This window comes from Balaenoptera borealis (assembly GCF_965194805.1).
Source record: "Balaenoptera borealis genome assembly, chromosome: 8".
NCBI lineage: Eukaryota > Metazoa > Chordata > Mammalia > Artiodactyla > Balaenopteridae > Balaenoptera > Balaenoptera borealis.
The window spans coordinates 54,215,080-54,234,126 of NC_138865.1; the positions used below are offsets into that span (position 1 = coordinate 54,215,080).

The window sequence follows — 19,047 nt, forward strand, 5'->3', positions numbered from 1 at the left end:
GGTGGAAGCAATCCAGATGTTCATCAACAGATGAATGGATAAATAACATGTGGTATATAAATACAATGGAATGTTATTCAATCTTAGAAAGGATGGAAATCTTGTCACATGCTACAACATGGATGAAGCTTGAGGACATGGTTAAGTGAAATGAGCCAGTCACAACAAGGCAAGTACTGCGTGATTCCAATTGTATGAAATATCTAAAGTAGTCAAATTCATAGAAACAGAAAGAAGAATGGTGGTTACCAGGGATGGGAGAGGGGGGAAAAAAGAGCTGGTTAATGAGTATAGAGTTCCCATTTTGCAAGATGAAATAGCTCTGGAGATGTTTCACAACAATGTGAATATACTTAACACTACTGAACTGTATACTTAAAAATGGTTAAGATGGTAAATTTTATGTCTTTGAAAAAATGCATTAGAAAAGAAAAAAAAAAAAAGCCTGAGGAATTGTCCTGGATTTTACTCTTTGCCTCATATTAACTCACTACCACTACTTCAATAAAAATAGAGCTAAAATAAAAAACAAAAAACAAAAAACGGGCAAAGGACTTGAGTAGACACGTCTCCAAAGAAAATATATAAATGGCCAAACACATGAAAAGATGCTCAACATCATCAGTCATTAGCGAAATGCAAATCAAGACCACATTGAGGTACCACTTCACATCCACTAGGATGAATATAATTTAAAAAGAGAGAAAATAACAAAATAACAAGTGCATACATTTCTGGGGGGAATGTAAAATGGTTCAGCTGCTCTGAAAATCGTTTGGCAGTTCCCCTGGGAAACACAGAATTACCATGTGACCCAGCAATCCTGCTCCTATATACCCCAAAGGACTAAAAATAGGTACTCAAACATACCAGCACTATTCACAATAGTCAAAAGCTGGAAACAGCCCAAATGTCCATCAGTGGATGAACGGATAAACAAATTGTGATTCACACATACAGTGTGATAGCATTCAATCACAAAAAGGAATAAAACACTGATACATGCTACAACGTGGATGAACATCAAAAATATTAGAAGGCAGACACAAAGGTCACATAGTGTATAATTCCATTTATATTAAATATATAGAGTAAGTAAATCCACGGAGACAGTACACAGATTGTGGCTGCCAGTAGCTGGTGGAAGGGGGGGAATGGGGAGCAATTGCTTAATGGATGCAAGGTTTCCTTTTGGGGTGATGAAATTATCTTGGCACTAGATAGAGGTGGTGATTGCACAACATTGTGAATGTGCTAAATGCCACTGAATTGTTCACGTAAAAATGAATAATTTTATGTTGTGTCAATTTCACCTTAACAAAAATTACATACACAGGATTTAAATGCATCATTTCACCGACCTTTTTACACTAACATCAGACGATCGAACAGGATTTAGCAGAATCTTTCAGCTTTGAATGTGAAGCAGGCCTAAACTCAAAACTTTGTGATACTGAAATGGAAGATGGGATGTAATAATCTTGGAAAGTAAAAATTATTTTTGTTTATTTTAAACGCAGGAGTTTTTTTTCTTGAAGAAAAAATATGGAGTAAATATGTAATAGATAATAAATGTTTCTTCCTTCAGGGTACTGATTCAGGGTACTGTGGGCTTCAAAGTTAGATCACCTGGGTTCTCATTCTCAGTCTCCCAGGAATGTTCTGGAGGACTATCCGATACACTATCTTTCCTACATCTTTCTATTCTAATAAGAGTTGAATCATTGCTGATTCAAGATTTACTATAATACACTCATTCCTTCTCCCTCTGCTGGCTGGCTCCGTACTACCACACTGATAGACTAACACATAGCAGAGCTGGGGTTATGAGCCTTACTTATTTAAGTACCATACACTTTGCTGCGTCCTGAGTATTCCACAGTGAAGTTAAGACATGAGCCCTGGCCTAATTTACCATCTAGTAGGGGAGGCAGACCATAAGCAAACCATTTATGTATCATGAGTAAACAGTACTATAAAGGGAAATAGTGCTACACTAGAGGAGAGGAATACAATTTCTGGTTGTGTGTTCGGGAAAGGCTTCTCTTAGGAAGGACATGCAATCTGAAAAGACTGGCATGGTATTAACGAATGGCGATAGGTGAGCTTTGGACTGTGGAAAGTTTATAAAGCCAGGTTAAGAAGTTTGGAAAGTATTTAACTGTAGTGGGAAATAAATGGTGCGTTTCCAGCAAGGGAGTGATAGAATTTTGCGTTTTAAAAAGATCGCAGGGGCAAGACAGAAAGCAGGGAGACTATTTAGGAGGTACCAGGACTTGGAGTAATTATGGTTTTTGGCTTGGGTGACAGGGTGGCTGAGTGTATCATTCTGTGGTAGAACGATGACTGCAGCGGTTAGAGGACAAGCGGATGACCGAGTGTTTAAGGAAAAAACAAAGCACAGCTTTCAAGGCGTCTTGTTCTTAACAGCTGGAACCAGGGCAGGGCACGCTCCTAAATGGAAATCTTCGGACGGAGGCTGAGGTACACGACAGCCCAGGAGAGCCGAACTCCGATCCCGCTCTCCCTCTTTGGTGTCATCAGAAGCAGAGGCCGGGACCGAGCGGGGCTGCTCTCTGACCCAGAACCACGGGGGAAAGAACAAACACCGGAGAGACTAATCTTCGGAACTACACCTGGGCCGCCTCACTAACACCGCCCACTGACTCCACCTCCCAACCGCTGATTAGCCCCACCCCCGGAAGTGCCGCCTACCCACGCTCACTTCCGCTGTCCCAGGCGTCTGACCGTATCGCGAGAACTGGGAGAGCCTATGTGACCTGGGCTAAGCGGAAGTTGGGTCTCTTTTTCGTGGCGCCTCGGAGGCGTTCGGCCGCTTCAGAATGAAGGTGGGAACTGGTGGCGGGTGTTGCGCTAGGTTTGAATAACGTGAATCGAGCCCCAGAATACGGCGCTGCGCTCCAGAATGCTGGCTGTGGATGGAGAAGGGCCTGAGGCAGGAGAAGGATCGCTCTTTTGGGGCCGGAGCTCTTTGGGAGAGCGGATGGCGAGCGATTGCAGCTGGAGCTGCGCCGGGCTGGGAGCGCCATGGTGGCGTCTTGCCCCCCAGCCGGGATAGAGGCGGCCCTGCTGCCCGGTTGGCGGCAAGTAGGTCAGGCTTCTTGCTCCGAGAGGGTGAACGGCTGCGCAGCGCCCTTCGCCCCGGCGTCATTCCTCGAGGCTTGAAAGATGTGTCCTACTTTTAGTGCAGTGTGTCTTGAGCGGTCTTACGTACACACATGCTTTAGTGAGTAGTATCAGATTTTCTGTTAGTTGTGTGTGGGTGACAGGAAAGGCTTTTTGCAGTGGAATAACCTTTGTAGTGGTTCTGCGATGTTCATGAAGTTCTTTTCCCCCCGTTTAATTTTTAGCTGAACATCTCTTTCCCGGCCACTGGCTGCCAGAAACTCATTGAAGTGGACGATGAACGAAAACTTCGTACCTTTTATGAGAAGCGTATGGCCACAGAAGTTGCTGCTGACGCTCTGGGTGAAGAATGGAAGGTAAAAGTGGCCTTGACGGACTGCCGAGTTGAATTGTTAGAATATTTAAGAGAGATGGTAAACGCTACTGGTAATTGGCAAACGTAATGGGGTTCAAACTCGGGTTCTGTCTTCTGACCTTGGGTTTAGTTACTTCCAGATGTCACTTTATAACGTGGAGCTGTCACCTGGCAGGGTTATGTTCATGAAAAAATATATAGTTCTTGCCCTGCGAGCTAATGGTCTCCACTTTTTTTTGAAAAGTGCCAAGAAGGGTTGTTTGATTTATTTGTGGTTCATTGATGCTTTGTTCCTTAACATAGTGTTTCTCCCCCAAGGGCTGTTAACGCTGGTAAAGCATCGGCTAGAAGTAACTTGATTGAAAGGACTTTGCTAATTAAACTTGGGAAATTGGAAGTATAGACAAAATTTAGTGACCAGAGAGAAAGCTCTTAGGTTTCAAATTGGTCTTAATGAAGTGTACTCGTTGGAGGCCACAGTCTTTTGTTCTGTAATGTGTCATTGTGTTCTCTTCCAGGGTTATGTGGTCCGAATCAGTGGTGGGAACGACAAACAGGGTTTCCCCATGAAGCAGGGTGTCTTGACCCATGGCCGAGTCCGCCTGCTACTGAGTAAGGGGCATTCCTGTTACAGACCAAGGAGGACTGGAGAAAGAAAGCGCAAATCTGTACGGGGTTGCATTGTGGATGCCAATCTGAGCGTTCTCAATTTGGTCATTGTAAAAAAAGGTGAGATTTTTATTCTTGAGTTAATTTTTGTCCACACTGATTTAAAGCTGATTGTCGATTGATTGATTGATTTGCAGTATCCACAGTTTGGACCAGTGGACTTGTTTTAGCAATGCCTGAACAATTTAGGGTTCTTGTTTGTAAGGAGGTTGTTGAATTAGAAGTCTGTTCATTTTTCTCTTTCAGGGGAGAAGGATATTCCTGGACTCACTGATACTACTGTGCCTCGTCGCCTGGGGCCCAAAAGAGCTAGCAGAATCCGCAAACTTTTCAATCTCTCTAAAGAAGATGATGTCCGCCAGTATGTTGTGAGAAAGCCCCTAAACAAAGAAGGTACGGGGGATTGTGCAGTTTAGGGCTTGCTTAGTTTCATTGATTCGTCGTAGCATTTTGTGTGCATGTTAGAAGATAAAAATCTGTCTACTAGTTACCTAGAATCTGAGTTTTTAGGAAAATAGTGAGGAAGAGAGTGTCAAGATGTGCAGTTGGTATGAATCCTTATTATATCCAGTGCCCTCTAGAGTGATAGAATTTTTCTTGGAAATTTGCCTTTGGTTCACTGATGTATAAGTTCATTCAGAGATAACTTATGAGACATTTTAAGTTCGTTGCTTTGGGGTTAGGAGTTGAAAGAATGACAAAACTCTGGGGTTGTTATTTAATGTGCTCTCGCCCCCCCACACTTGCTTTCTTTCCATATCAGTGGTTCTAATTTTTGTGTTTACCAAAGAAATACATGCTTTCATCCACTTAAGTTGCTTTAACTTCTGGCCTTCGTTTACTTCAATTGGAATGTGCATAGCAATAGAGTTGTGAGAATTAGAAGTTGGAAAGAAACTTTATTCAAAATACCAGGGAACAAGTGTTTGGGGTTTTGGGGTTTTCATATGTATATAAATTTATTTAGGTGTAGTTGATTTACTATGTTGTGTTAATTTTGCAGTACAGCAAAGTAATTTAGTTACATGTATGTAAATTCTTTCGTATTCTTTTCCACTATGGTTTATCACAGGATATTGAGTATAATTCCCTGTGCTATGCAGTAGGACCTTGTCTACTCATTCTATGTATAATAATTTACATCTGAATTCCAAACTCCCAAATCCATCCCTCCCCCTTGGCAACCACAAGTCTGTTCTCTGTGAGTCTGTTTCGTACAGTTATTTGTGTCATATTTTAGATTTCACATGTAAGCGATATCATATGGTATTTGTCTTACTGTAACTTCATTTAGTATGATAATCTCTAGGTCCATCCACGTTGCTGCAAATGGCATTATGTCTTTTGTAGCTGAGTAGTATTCCGTTGTATATGCCTACCACATCTTCTTTATCCCTTCATCTGTCGGTGGACATTGAGGTTGTTTCTCTGTCTTGGCTATTGTGAATAGTGCTGCTGTGAACATAGGGGTGGCGTGTATCTTTCTGAATTATAGTTTTGTCTTCTGGATGTATGCCCAGGAGTGGGAGTGCTGGATCATATGGGAACTCAATTTTTAGTTTTTTCAGGAACCTTGGTGTTCTATATTTTAAGAAGGTATATTGTTTATTAGGCAACATAACCCATCACTAGTGAGGTCTGCAGCAGCAATGCTCAGTAATGATATTTCTGTAGTAAATTGTATGAATATTTACAATAAGTGGAATAAATAGCATGTTAGTTCTGGGTTGGGTTTTCCTGACAGATCTGAAAAATTTTGTTTGGGTTTTGGTTTTCAGGACTGGGGGCTTAAATAAGCTAATACCTGGTATATGGTAAGTGCTCATTGGTCACTCATATGAAATATTTGGACACCTACTGTGTGCCAGGTATGACTTTCAGTGAAGTAACTGGCAAATATATGGTAGTTCCCTGTAGTTGCACTCCTGGAAATATCATTAGTGTACTAAGTGCTACTTAACAGACATTTGTTAACATGGTTCTTTTTTTCTTTATAATTCCAAAGTGTTTTTTATTTTAGCAGAACCTGAACTGAGCATTTAGTCTTAGAATATTTATCTGAAGCATTTATTGCTCCCAGAAGGTGTCCACAAACTAAAATCATTGCATCTGAAAAGACTGCTGTTCTGAAGCAGATTTATAATCCAGAGGATTTTGGATTATAAATCAGACAGGCTAAATGAAGATACTCTCAGGAATTCCCTGGTGGCCCAGTGGTTAGGACTCTTGCTTTCACTGTGGTGGCCCAGGTTCAATCCCTGGTTGGGGAACTAAGATCCCGCAAGCCGGGCAGCACCACCAAACAAACAAATAAATAAATTCATTCATTCATTCTAATGTTAAGTTTCACTCCAGATAAGCAGCCTCTGTCTTGAAAAATAGAAATATGAGCACTAATTGGGACTTCAAAGAGCATGGTGGGATGCAGTTAATGGTTTACTTAGTTTTCATGACAAGTTAAATATGCGGTTAATACTGTTTTAAAATAATGCTCATATGTCTTACGGTACAGAGAGATATAATATCCTCCCAAGACAGTGTAATTGTGGAAGGGAAATCAAAGTGAACAGAAAAAAGTATGGGGTATGACTTCCAGCTGTTCAGCAAAGTAACCTATCACTTTGTTGAATTTACGTATGATCTTGAACTTGACATCCAAGCTATTGGTATAGGAAAACACTGGTCCCTAGTAAACTGTCTCATACAAATAAGTTTTCATAGGAACTACTGAGTTTGAATCTTTCTAATGCTTTAAAAATGTAAATGTGGGTCCTATTGAACAAGGGTATTATTGAAGTGATTGAGTCATTATCTAAATTTTTAGGTAAGAAACCTAGGACCAAAGCACCCAAGATTCAGCGTCTTGTTACTCCACGTGTTCTGCAACACAAACGTCGGCGAATTGCTCTGAAGAAACAGCGTACTAAGAAAAACAAGGAAGAGGCTGCAGAATATGCTAAACTTTTGGCCAAGAGAATGAAGGTAAGTCCTCAGTGCGTGTGTTGGGGGATGGGGGGATAGGCCTCGCTTTGGATTTGCATTTTTAATCCAGATAAGCTTTAACTGTGCTTTTTTTTTTTTTTTTTTTTTTTGCTTTTGTTTAGGAGGCCAAAGAAAAACGCCAGGAACAGATTGCCAAGAGACGGAGGCTGTCCTCTCTGAGAGCTTCTACTTCTAAGTCTGAGTCCAGTCAAAAATGAGATGTTCTAAGAGTAACAAATAAATAAGATCAGACATCACATCTCCTTTATTGACTTTTAATTGATGATAAAATAAACGAAGGTTGAGAAACTTATAGAAGAGGAGGTACTGTATAATCTAGTGGTAGGTAAAGTCTGCAAGAGATACCTGAAAGTGATTGATAATCCTTCAGATTCAGACACTGAGACTGAACTGTGATTGATAGTGGAAGAGATGGCCAGGACAGTTTCTTTGGTGGGTGGCTCAGGAAAGGACTCTTAGCATGTTCATTGGCTTTTTAGCAAGGCATGGGAACAATACAGGGGAAATAAATGACTAGGACTATTAATCTTTGATACACTTTATTTTGAGGAATACAGTTTTTCTTAAAGATCTATACATGATACATGAAAAGTGCCCTTGTGAAGACGGACATTTATCATATGTAAAAAGGATAACTTGTTAAAAGCATAGTTAATGGATACCATTTTAAAACAGTTGACAAAGCTTTTAAAACCAGTGCAAATTTAATGCATTAACAAAGCTTTTCAACTCTACCTGTTTTTATTATATTTCACACTGCGAAGGAGTTGACTGTACCTCCTTTTAGAAACACTCTTGCATCAGTGAAGGATGCACAGAGAAAGTATACTCTTTTTTTGGCTGCAACACGCAGCTTGTGGGGTGTGGGATCTTAGTTCCCTGACCAAGGATGGAACCCAGGCCCTTGGCAGTGAGAGTGGAGTCCTAACCACTGGACTGCCAGGGAATGCCCCAAAGTATACTTTTTCTAATGTACTATGTCTGGTTTCTATAGTAATTGCAGTTAGAACCTTCATTCAAACCATTATAGACTAGCAGGGTCTTGAAAGAAGGCACATTAGGCTTTAAAAGGGGCTCCTTTGCAAGAGTATATATTAACCACAGGTGAGTAAAATTTCAAGTGGCTGTAACATGTAGAGACTGAAGAAGTGCTTCAGTTAAAGTGTGCATAAGAATCACCTGGGGATCTGGCTAAAAAGTGGATTATGATTCGGTAGTTTGGGGCCCCACAGTCATTAATAAGTTCCCAGGTTAGGCCAATAATAATGCCAGCCCTGAAGCAAGATTCATAGAGGAGATCCCCATAGCTTTTTTTTTTTTAATTTGTGTACAGTTGATTTACAATGTTGTGTTACTCTCTGCTGAACAGCACCCGTATCTCTTAATGTAGTATTAAAAAGTTACAAAAGTCTTAAAGTCTTAATTGGCAGTTGACAAAGTTAGAAGTTGAACTTACAGCATTTAAAAAAAGATACCCAGTGCCAGAAGGACTGACACTACAGTTGAATCCTAGAGGGTAACAGGTCAAAAGGCAGGTCTGGTGTAAGCCCAGAATTCTAACTAGTAGCTGGTTGATTCTAATGCATAAAACATGAGAACCACCCTGCTTTCTTATTTTGAGGAGTACAGTCACTACAGTGGACAGATAGTAAGGTGGGCCTAGACTATACTAGCTTATGAAATCTGGCAGATTTAAGAGTTTAACATTGCAAAGACATTGAACCCTATATTACTAGTGTATACCAGAAATGAAAAGGGCAACAATTGAATATCCCAAAGGTATGTCAGACTTGTTATGACTGTTAACTCATTAACTGTGCAGGTTGCTATAATCAATCTATGAAATGCAGTTAATACCAAATCTAAAACCAGTGTAAGGTTATGCTAAACAATCTGCAGTAATTTGAAAGATAGCTTTCAGAAGTTAATCAGGATTTAAGTCTCATACAGTCATTCTAGATATTTCTAAATCTATAGATAATGATTTGAAATTTATTTTTTTTGGTCTGTTTTTGCTATAAATTTTTACTCCCCTTTTTGTGGTAGGTGCAAGAAAAGGCCTTTAAGCAATTTTAATACAAATCACAGGGTTGTTTTAGTGGGAAGTGCTTTGGTAATTTAGTTCAAGTTACTGAGAACTACAGAGAAGTGGGAAAACAGGCGATACTGGAATTCTGAATATCACAAAAGCTTGAATTACTGTACACACTTCAGGAGCCTTAAAAATGTAAGACAAGCACAGCAAACTTGAGAAGTTTTCATTTTATTCAACCTTGATTTTTTTTATATGCAAAGTAATTCCAAACTTTCTGTTGGGGCAATAAGTGTTAAGTATTAAAACTAGTACCACGTCTTAAGTTGCAAAAATATACTCTCTGAGACAGTGCAAAAGATCCATTTTTAAGGCAATGAGAATTGTACACAGTTTCTGACAAGTTCTTTCACTTAGCACTCTCACAATAAATTGAAACTAGGATTCTGCATAGGTCTTATTAACCCTGAAATGTTGGAAGACTGGTATAGTAACAATTTTTAAAAGATTATAGCAGGGCGAAAGGAGATGTGTGCTGTTAACTGTACCATTTGGAAATAATTACCAACTGATTTAGTCATCTGCATAATTACTGTAAAAGCAAGCACACACAATCATTGGCTTTTCAAACCATGCATGCAGAGAAGTAAGGCAAATTTACTGTCCCTAAGGGGTGTTTTAACAAAAGGCATGATAAATGTCAGAGTGAGGCATGTGAGGTCATGATTTTCTTAAACCTACTGGCAACAAGTTTAATAAGCTTTAACGTTTTAAGACTTAATTGATTCAACCTAAAAAACAGTATTTACAAATGCACAAATAATAAGTGTACAAATCTAAATTTTATACAAGAATAAAATTCTGTGTGCAGTGCAAGTTATTCCACAGGTTTTTAAAAGTGACCAATAGCAACAATTTATGTGCCTGAACAATTTCAGGCCCAAAGACATACACAAGAATTTTAATTTTGTAAATTATGAAGCTGATTAATTTCATTTAAACTATCTGGCTCATTTATTCCAATTTTAAAGCTGTTGCAAATTAACATGATACTGGGAAGAGGATGAAAGGAAGTAACTGGATATTCAAGATACAATCCATTAAGAGAGCTAATACATAACATGAAGGGTAAAAATATATATTAATTTTAAAGTCAAAGACAAGGCAGATAATTTTGAGATTAATGACTACATATGAATTTAGTAGTAGTCATTTAATAGTTGGAGACCCCCTTTCAGAAAACTTTATTGCAACATGCAATCTAAGAATTTTAATAAATATAATATGGCTGAGTAGATACACACCTACACAGCCACACGTATATACACAATACACAAATAGTTGCTCTTATAATTGAGATTTCGTTTGTTTTGGGGTTAGGCAAGTTTATATTAATTTGCCATTCCCCAAACTCAATAGCTTCAGATATAGACAAAACGCCAAGAATGAATATGGTTTCTCATTATCGAACTGCTACAAATACTGAGAAATGCAAAACCAATTTTCAGCAGATAAAAACCGTTCAGAAATTGTAAATCTTCAACATCAGTAAACCCTAGGGCATTTTAGTGGCATTTTTACCTTCTGAGATGATTCAGTATGAATTACATTTCATTATCTATTGTCCCAAGAATAACTTCATTTCAGTGTTCACCAATTCGTAATTTGAAACAAACCTTGAATGTCTCCAGATTGAATCTATTCCCCCAGTTCTGTGTCCAAAATCTAGTGAATCTTATTTAAATGAGAGGTGCTCCAAAACACTTCCTGCACCACTCCACACTGGTACTTGGTGGAGCATCAATTTTCTGCAACTTTTCAAGAATCTCTGAAGATAAACTATTGTATGCAAGTCCATACTCATTGTCAAAAGCCTCTGAAAGATATTTTCAAAAATATAGTTGGTATTTCTTAATAATAAAACAAAAGCTATGCATTTAAAAATGGTAGTCAAATCATTTTTAATTATATACATATTTAAACTGCATATTTAAAGGCAGAAATCTTTTTAAAGGCAAATGGAGTATCTGCCCATAGCAATTAGAATTTTAAAAGTTTCTTTAGGAAATAAGACTTAAACCCCCTTTAAGGAATCCCCAGTTGACGAACTTACCAATATCAATATTCTCTCTTCCAAGAGATACTAATGATAAGAAGAGGATTTCTCTGTATAAACTCCTATAAAACAAATATTTTAAAATTAATGGGCAAAGAGCATAAAAATACCCTATGAAGGTTTTTTAAAATGGTGAAAAAAAACAACATTGTGAATCAACTATACTTGAAAAAAAAGAAGAAAAAAATGATTAGGTTCTGTAGCTAACAGTAATGTATCCATCCATGTCAGTGTTCTGGTTTTGACATTACACTACAGTTATGAGATGTCACCTTTGGGAGAAGCTGGGTTAAGGGTCCCCGGAACTCTTTGTACTATCTTTGCAATTTCCTGCAAACTTATATTTCAAATTAAAAAGTTAAAAGTTAATGGGCATAAAGCTTCACATTCGAAATAATTAAAAATGGCTTATTTTAACTTTATTGTAATTATTTAGCAATATAATAGGTAACTTTTCTAATTTCTAATTCAAATTTACAAAAGCAGACTTTTGCCACATGACAAAAGAGATGAATTTCTAAGTAAGTTAGGGGTCTAAAACCCTTGGACACAAACAGTATGAAAGATGGTGTGGTCTCTACTACTTAACCCAACAGTAAAGGATAAATCACCTTTATTTGATGTGCGAACATAAAAACATTACAAATGAAAACCTTAAAAATGAGATTCGTGGCTCATTTGTTAAAAAAAGGGGAAACTTATGAACTGATTTGAGTATTTACAGAAAAAAAAATGAAAGAGTAATGCTGATTCTGATGATGCTCCATGCAGCTTTCTTTAGAAGCTTCAGAAGCCATAATATGTCATTTCTAATACTCCTTCCCTGTCCTTCAACTACAGATACTTGAAAGTGGCTGCCCTTTAGCCTGTGGAGATAACCTCTACCTCAACTGTTGAGATTATAGAAGGATCTGTCCATTTTCATAATGAATTCTTGTCCTATCATTTCTGAGACTATCTTCAAAGATGCCATGACTAGAAACTTGAAGAGCACCTGGAAACACTTTATGTTTGATAGAAGGTATTATGTCTCTTTTTCTGAAGCTTCCACCACAAAATTCACTTATGCTGAGACTGGGATGAGTACTGATCCAAGCATGTGAGCAGACAATAAATAGTAAGAGGATCAGGATAGCTCCATATCGTTTGTAATTCATTGCTTCCATCATTTTCCTAAATTGTTTCTACTCCTAAACCCATATTTTTTTTTTACATCTCACAGGATAAGATGCGTGACAGGACCTGAACAAGCAGTACATATGTATAACATCAATGTTAACACATTTATAGGTTTCCAGTGAATAGTAGTAATGTTTTCACAAAGACTCAGTACATTTTAGACATAAATGAATTACCTCCTAAAATTTAATCTATTTCCCAGATATTTTTATTATGTTTGTGATCAAGTATGAATGCATTTGGGTAGCACTTTTTAAGACAATCAGATGTTCTACAATGAGTGTTTCTTTTACAACTAGAGATAGTTTTAAAAATCATTTTTAAAATACCATGAAATTATTTCGAGTGGCATCAGGTACCAAATACTGATTACCTTTGTCTTTTCATGTCTCCCTTCATTTGTTGTGAAAGCAGGTTGATGGGTTTAAGAACATCATTATGTTGAATACTCTGCCTGATGGTTTCTACTAAAGCGCTTGTTGCTTGTTGTTCCTCTGACAAGAGAGACAATTTCTTTTCAGAATCTAATAATAAGAACACAGTAAAAGAATACATTTAGTCACTCTAATTATTAAAGAAGTTTTTTTTCAGATTTGTATCATTTTTTATTCAACACCACCTCCCCATCACAAGTAAAATTATGTAGCGATGTGACCAGCTAAAAAATATTTTTCTTGCTTTCTTCAGATAGGAGAGGCCTGTCCCTTTGCCCTTTTCCTGAACTTAGGGCTTCCTGCTTGAGGCTGGAATGTGATATCTTGTACTCCAGCAGCCATCCTGTGACCATGAATCTTTCCTGATGGAAAAGCAGACAAAGCATAAGGAGCCTGGGTCCCCGATGACAGAGGAGTTGCCTACCAGTCCTGGAGTGTCTACTTCATAAATTCTTCATGTGAGAGAATAATCTTTACCTGTTTAAGATTCTGTGGTTTTCTATTAAATACAGTAGCATATAATCCTAATTGATACAAGGGTAATTCTAGAATTATTAAGAACAAATATTTATACAGATTTCATATATTACAAAAGTGCTTCAGTGGTATACTTGAATCACAGTAACATTAAAAATACACAAAATCAACAATGTGAGCTTGGCCCAGAAAAAGGGAAAACTTTAATACTGTAGGTGATCCCAGCAGCCATACAATTTTATTACACCCACATTAGTTGAGATGGAACTATGTATCCAAAAGTTCCCCAGTCAGCCTCATTTTAAGTGTCTGTCATAAAGCAAGTTACTATAATTTTCATACAATCCAGCCCCTTAATAAAGGCAACTAGTAATATTTCATTTGTGTTCAACCATAGAAATAGCAAAGTTCTCTGTTACAATACAAGAGGAAATACTGGCTGCTATGGGTTTTGATCCTAGTTTTTCTACCTGCTAAATAGATTTGATTTTCATGTTATGTTGTGATTTTAGAGCATAACCCAAATATAATCTGCAACTTCACTATTGCTCCTTAATTCACAGAGTTGGGGAACCATCACCAATTTTAGAGCATTTTTATCACCTCCAAAAGAAATCTACCTATTAGGAGTCACTCTATCTTCCCAACCCCTCAGCCCTAGGCGACCATTAATCTAATTTTGTCTTCACAGATTTGCCTATTCTGATTGTTTGATATAGATGGAATCATACTTTCTGTTCTCTTTTGTGGCTGCTGCTTCTATAATATTTTAAAATTCATTCATTTTGTAGTATGTATCAGTATTCACTACTTTTTTATTGCCAAATAATATTCCATTGTATGGATATACCATAGTTTATCCATTCATCAGTTAAAATGAACATTTAGGTTGTTTCCATTATTTGGATATTAAGAAAAATGCTGCTAAAAACAGTGTACAAGTTTTTATGTGGATGTGTGTCTTCATTTCTCGTGGGTATATACCTAAGAGTGCAACTGCCGTGTCATATGGTAACTGTTTACCATTTTGAGGAACTGTGAAACTATTTACACCAAAGCAGCTGCACTATTTTTTATTCCAATTAGCAGTGAACCAGGAAGAGATCCAACTTTATTTTTTCTGCATGTTGTTCCAGTTGTCCAGCACTACTTGTTGAAAAGACTATTCTTTACCCACTGAATGGTCCTTGGCACTCTTGCTGAAAGGCAGTTAATGTACATGTGAGGGTTTATTTCTGGAAACTCAACTTTATTCCACTGACCTATATGTCTATCCTATGCCAGTTTTCTACTTTCTTGATTACTGTAGCTTTGTAGTAAGTTTTCAAATTCAGAAGTATGAGTCCTACAACTTTGTTCTTCTTTTTCAAGACTGTTTTGGCTATTCTAGGGGCCTTGAAAATCCATATGAATTTTAGGATAGGCTTGTCAATTTCTATAAAAAAGCCACCTGGAATTTTGATATAGATTGTACTGAATCTATAGATCGATTTGGGAGTACTGCCATCTTAACAATATTAACTTTTCTGGCCCATGAACATGGGATTTCTTTCCATTTACTTAGGTGGTCTTTACTTTCTTTCAACAATACTTTTAGTTTTCAGAGTATAATAAGTTTTGTACTTCTTTTATCAAATTTATTCCTAAGTATTTTATTATTTTTAATGCTATTATAAATGGAATTATTTTCTTAATTTAATTTTTGGATTATTCATTGAAAGTATATAGAAATACAGTTGATTTCTGTGTATTGATCTTATATCCTGCAACTCTGCTGAGCTTATTTAATAAATAAGTTCCATATGTTTTGTTTGTGTGTGTGGGTGTGTGTGTGTATTCCTTAGGATTTTCTAATTTAGGATTTTCTATATGTAAGATGACATAATCTGCAAATAGAGATAGTTTTACTTTTTCCTTTCCATCTTGGATGCCTTTTATTTTCCTGTCTAATTGTTCTAGCAAGAACCTCCAGTACAATGTTGAAAAGAAATAATGAAAACAGACATCTTTGTCTTGTTCCTGTACTTGGGGCAAAGTATTCAGTGTTTCACCATTAAATGATACCAACTGTGGGTTTTCAGAGGCTCATAATTAGGTTGAGGAGGCTCCTTTCTATTTCTAGCTTGGTGGTTTTTTTTTTTTTTTTTTTTTTTTTTTTGGTTGCTTTGGGTCTTAGTTGCAGCACTCAGGATCTTCCCTGCAGCATGCGGGATCTTCCGTTGTGGAGCGTGGGCTCCACAGTTGCGGTGCATGGACTCTCTAGTGGCGTGCGGGCTGTAGAGCGCACCGGCTCAGTAGTTGTGGCGCATGGACCTAGTTGCTCCTCAGCATGTGGGATCTTAGTTCCCCAACCAAGGATCGAACCCATGTCCCCTGCTCCCCTGCATTGGAAGGCGGATTCTTAACCACTGGATCACCAGGGAAGTCCCTTGTTGAGTGCTTTTAACAAAGGGCAATAGATTTTGTCAAGTGCTTTAGCCGTGCCTATTCAGACGATCATATGGATTTTGTCCTTTATTTTATTGATATGATATATTATATTAATTGATTTTCAAACCAACACGGCATGCCTGGGGTAAACAGCACTCGGTCATGGTGTACAACTGCTTTTCTCAACTGCTGGATTTGGTTGGCTTGTATTTTGTTGAGGATCTTTATGTCTATATTCATAAGTGATACAGATTTTTAGTTTTGTTTTCCTATGATGTCTTTGGTTTTTGTATCAGGGTAATTAATGCTGGCCTTCTCACCAAAATCTCCACTCTTTCCAAGAGTGCTTTCAGGCTTGAACTTCTCCACAGTCTGTCCCAAATAAAGTCATTTCCTTTGGGGAGAATTTCAGAGCTCTCTTCTTATGGCCTGCCTCTCAGCCACTGCTCTGGAGCTGGGGCTGGGAACAGCGGCCCTTCTCTTGGAATGATTCCCCTGCTTTGTGAATGGGGTACTGGACGGATGCAGTTGCCTCTGATTTTTTAGCTTGCCTCTCCTGGCATAAAACCTCTCCCTTATGAGCAAGACACTGTGGGAACAATCAGAGACCCAGTATTCGAGGGTTGCTGAAGCTGGCAGTGCATGGGGGCTGAGTGGAGGAAGTAAGCCTCCCTCTCCTCCTGGAACTGAATAGGGCTGGGAGGATGAGAACTGCTGGCAACCTGTCTTTCCCAGGGAGATGCTGTAGCCCTTGACTGGGGGCTGGTGGGGAGCAGCAAGTTGTAGCTCAAATGCCACAGAAACTGACCATTTTTACTGAAATTTAATATATTTTCTTTTTTAAAAAAATTTTATTTATTTATTTTTGGCTGAGTTGGGTCTTCGTTGCTGTGCGCGGGCTTTCTCTAATTGCAGTAAGCGGGGGCTACTCTTCATTGCGGTGCACGGGCTTCTCATTGCAGTGGCTTCTCTTGTTGCGGAGCACGGGCTCTAGGCGCGTGGGCTTCAGTATTTGTGGCACGTGGGCTCTAGAGCGCAGGCTCCGTAGTTGTGGCGAACCGGCTTAGTTGCTCCGCGGCATGTGGGATCTTCCCAGACCAGGGATCGAACCTGTGTCCCCTGCATTGGCAGGCGGATTCTCAACCACTGCGCCACCAGGGAAGCCCAATATATTTTCTTGAATAAATATTTCTTCATTTGCTTGACAGCTGTAGACACTTTTTTTTCTTTAATAACTTTCACCAATTATGGTTGTTTCGCTGAGAAATGGGACTGTGTAGCTCCCCATACTGCTTTTCCAAAAGTCACCACTAAATTCTATTATGTCTTTTAATGTTATTTATATACCAATTCTTTGTTTAAAGTAGCCAATCAAGTAAAGAAACAATGCTATTCTTGAGAGTTCTAAATTTTATTCTCACCACAAATTATAGAACATTTTAAAACACTTATCTATTTCAAGATATGCAGGAAAACAACTAAAGAAATGGCAGTTATAATTCTATTATTTTCCAGCATAAATTTCAAAGTTAGTCTGCTTCTGCTTAAAAAGCATTCAAATATCAGAACTGGGAAAACAACAACAAAAAGACAAAAATAGCTCATAATATATTTAGCCATAATTTTGTGATTGGCATATTTCAGGGAAACTGTCTGATTCTTTTATTCTAGCTTAAGTAGAAAAACTGCTAAGTAGTGAAAGATTGTAGTAAAAATACAAAATAAAGAGTGGGGGCTTCCCTGGTGGCACAGTGGTTACGAATCCGCCTGCCAATGCAGGGAACACGGGTTCGAGCCCTGGTCCAGGAAGATACCACATGCTGCGGAGCAACTAAGCCCGTGTGCCACAATTACTGAGCCTGCGCTCCACAGCCCATGCGCCACAACTACTGAGCCTGCGCTCCACAGCCCATGAGCCACAACTACTGAGCCCGCATGCCACAACTACTGAGCCTGCATGCTGCAACTACAGAAGCCCACACGCCTAGAGCCCGTGCTCTGCAACAAGAGAAGCCACTGCAATGAGAAGCCCACGCACCGCAACGAAGAGTAGCCAACGCAGCCAAAAACAAAACAAAACAAAACAAAACACAGAGTGAACTTTTCCCTTCCTCTTCTGAGCAGGTACTGTTAACAGCCTGGGACATACACGGTTTTAGACCTTTTTCTCTGCATACATTAAAAACACACATATTTTTGGTTTCGTTTTTCTACAAAAAAGAGAAAAGATCACATACTGTTCTGCAACTTGCCTTTTTTTTCCACTTAATATATAACGAAAATCCATCCTTTCGGGAACCTATATACAAATGACTCTTTTTCTTGGTTGCCAACATCTCATAGTGTGGATTTATCACAATTCTCTTGTTACGTATTTGCTTAAGTTTTTCATTATTATAAATAATCTTGCAGTAAGCATCATTGTACCAACAGCTTTGTACACTGTATATCTATAGAACAGAGCATTTTAATGTTTCTTCCATGAACTGCCTATTGATACCATTTACTCACTTACCTACTGGGTTGTCTGTGGTTTCTTACTGACTCATAAGGCTTCTGAATACTGGATAACCCTTTAAACCCCTTGTAAAAATATGTTCTAAATACAAAAACTAAAAGTAAGGCCAGGGGCTTCCCTGGTGGCGCAGTGGTTGGGAGTCTGCCTGCCAACACAGGGGATGCGGGGTCGAGCCCTGGTTTGGGAGGATCCCACAGGCCATGGAGCAACTGGGCCCGTGCACCACAACTACTGAGCCTGCGCTCTGGAGCCCGCGAGCCACAACTGCTGAGGCCCGCGTGCCTGGAGCCCATGCTCCGCAACGGGGGAGGCCGTCACAGTGAGAGGCCCATGCGCCACGGTGAGGAGTGGCCCCCGCTTGCCATAACTAGGGAGAAGCCCGCGCGCAGCGGTGAAGACCCAATGCAGCCAAAAATAAATAAATAAAATAAATAAATTTATAAAAAATAAATAAAAATAAAGCCAGAATCTTTGAGACTAGTACCCATATAATTGAAATTATGATCTATACCAACACATCCACTATAGAGAATTTACTCTCCAAATACCTAACCAAATTAGTATTTGACAGATAAACTACAAGAATCACAAAAAAAACCCCACTCAACTCAGCTGGAGACCTGATAAATGGGTCAGTACAATAGCAAAAAAATTTGAACTAAAATGGAAAAAACCTTGAGATACTGA

At 38.6% G+C, this 19,047-nt stretch overlaps 2 protein-coding genes across 10 annotated transcripts in view; one reads left to right on the forward strand and one right to left on the reverse strand.

Moving 5' to 3' along the window:
• The first annotated feature begins 2,716 nt into the window (after positions 1-2,716).
• Positions 2,717-7,410, forward strand: RPS6 (ribosomal protein S6). The gene is made up of 6 exons (XM_082401690.1): positions 2,717-2,849; positions 3,372-3,503; positions 4,021-4,231; positions 4,418-4,564; positions 6,996-7,153; positions 7,276-7,410. Exons 1-6 carry the CDS (start codon positions 2,844-2,846, stop codon positions 7,369-7,371), a joined length of 750 nt encoding a protein of 249 aa, XP_082257816.1. The 5' UTR covers positions 2,717-2,843; the 3' UTR covers positions 7,372-7,410.
• A 286-nt stretch (positions 7,411-7,696) lies between these two features.
• The window catches only part of DENND4C (DENN domain containing 4C), a 131,676-nt gene continuing 120,325 nt past the window's right edge, over positions 7,697-19,047 (reverse strand). For 7 of the 9 annotated variants that reach the window (XM_082401576.1, XM_082401575.1, XM_082401574.1 and 4 more), the window contains 3 exons: positions 12,875-13,025; positions 11,320-11,384; positions 7,697-11,082 (listed from right to left, as the gene is read on the reverse strand). In XM_082401576.1, the coding sequence (XP_082257702.1) occupies positions 10,946-11,082; positions 11,320-11,384; positions 12,875-13,025 (353 nt within the window). In that variant the 3' untranslated portion in view covers positions 7,697-10,945. Of the gene's footprint in view, positions 11,083-11,319; positions 11,385-12,874; positions 13,026-19,047 lie in introns of those variants that run through there. The other 2 variants (XM_082401572.1, XR_014247353.1) reach the window with 2 other exon arrangements.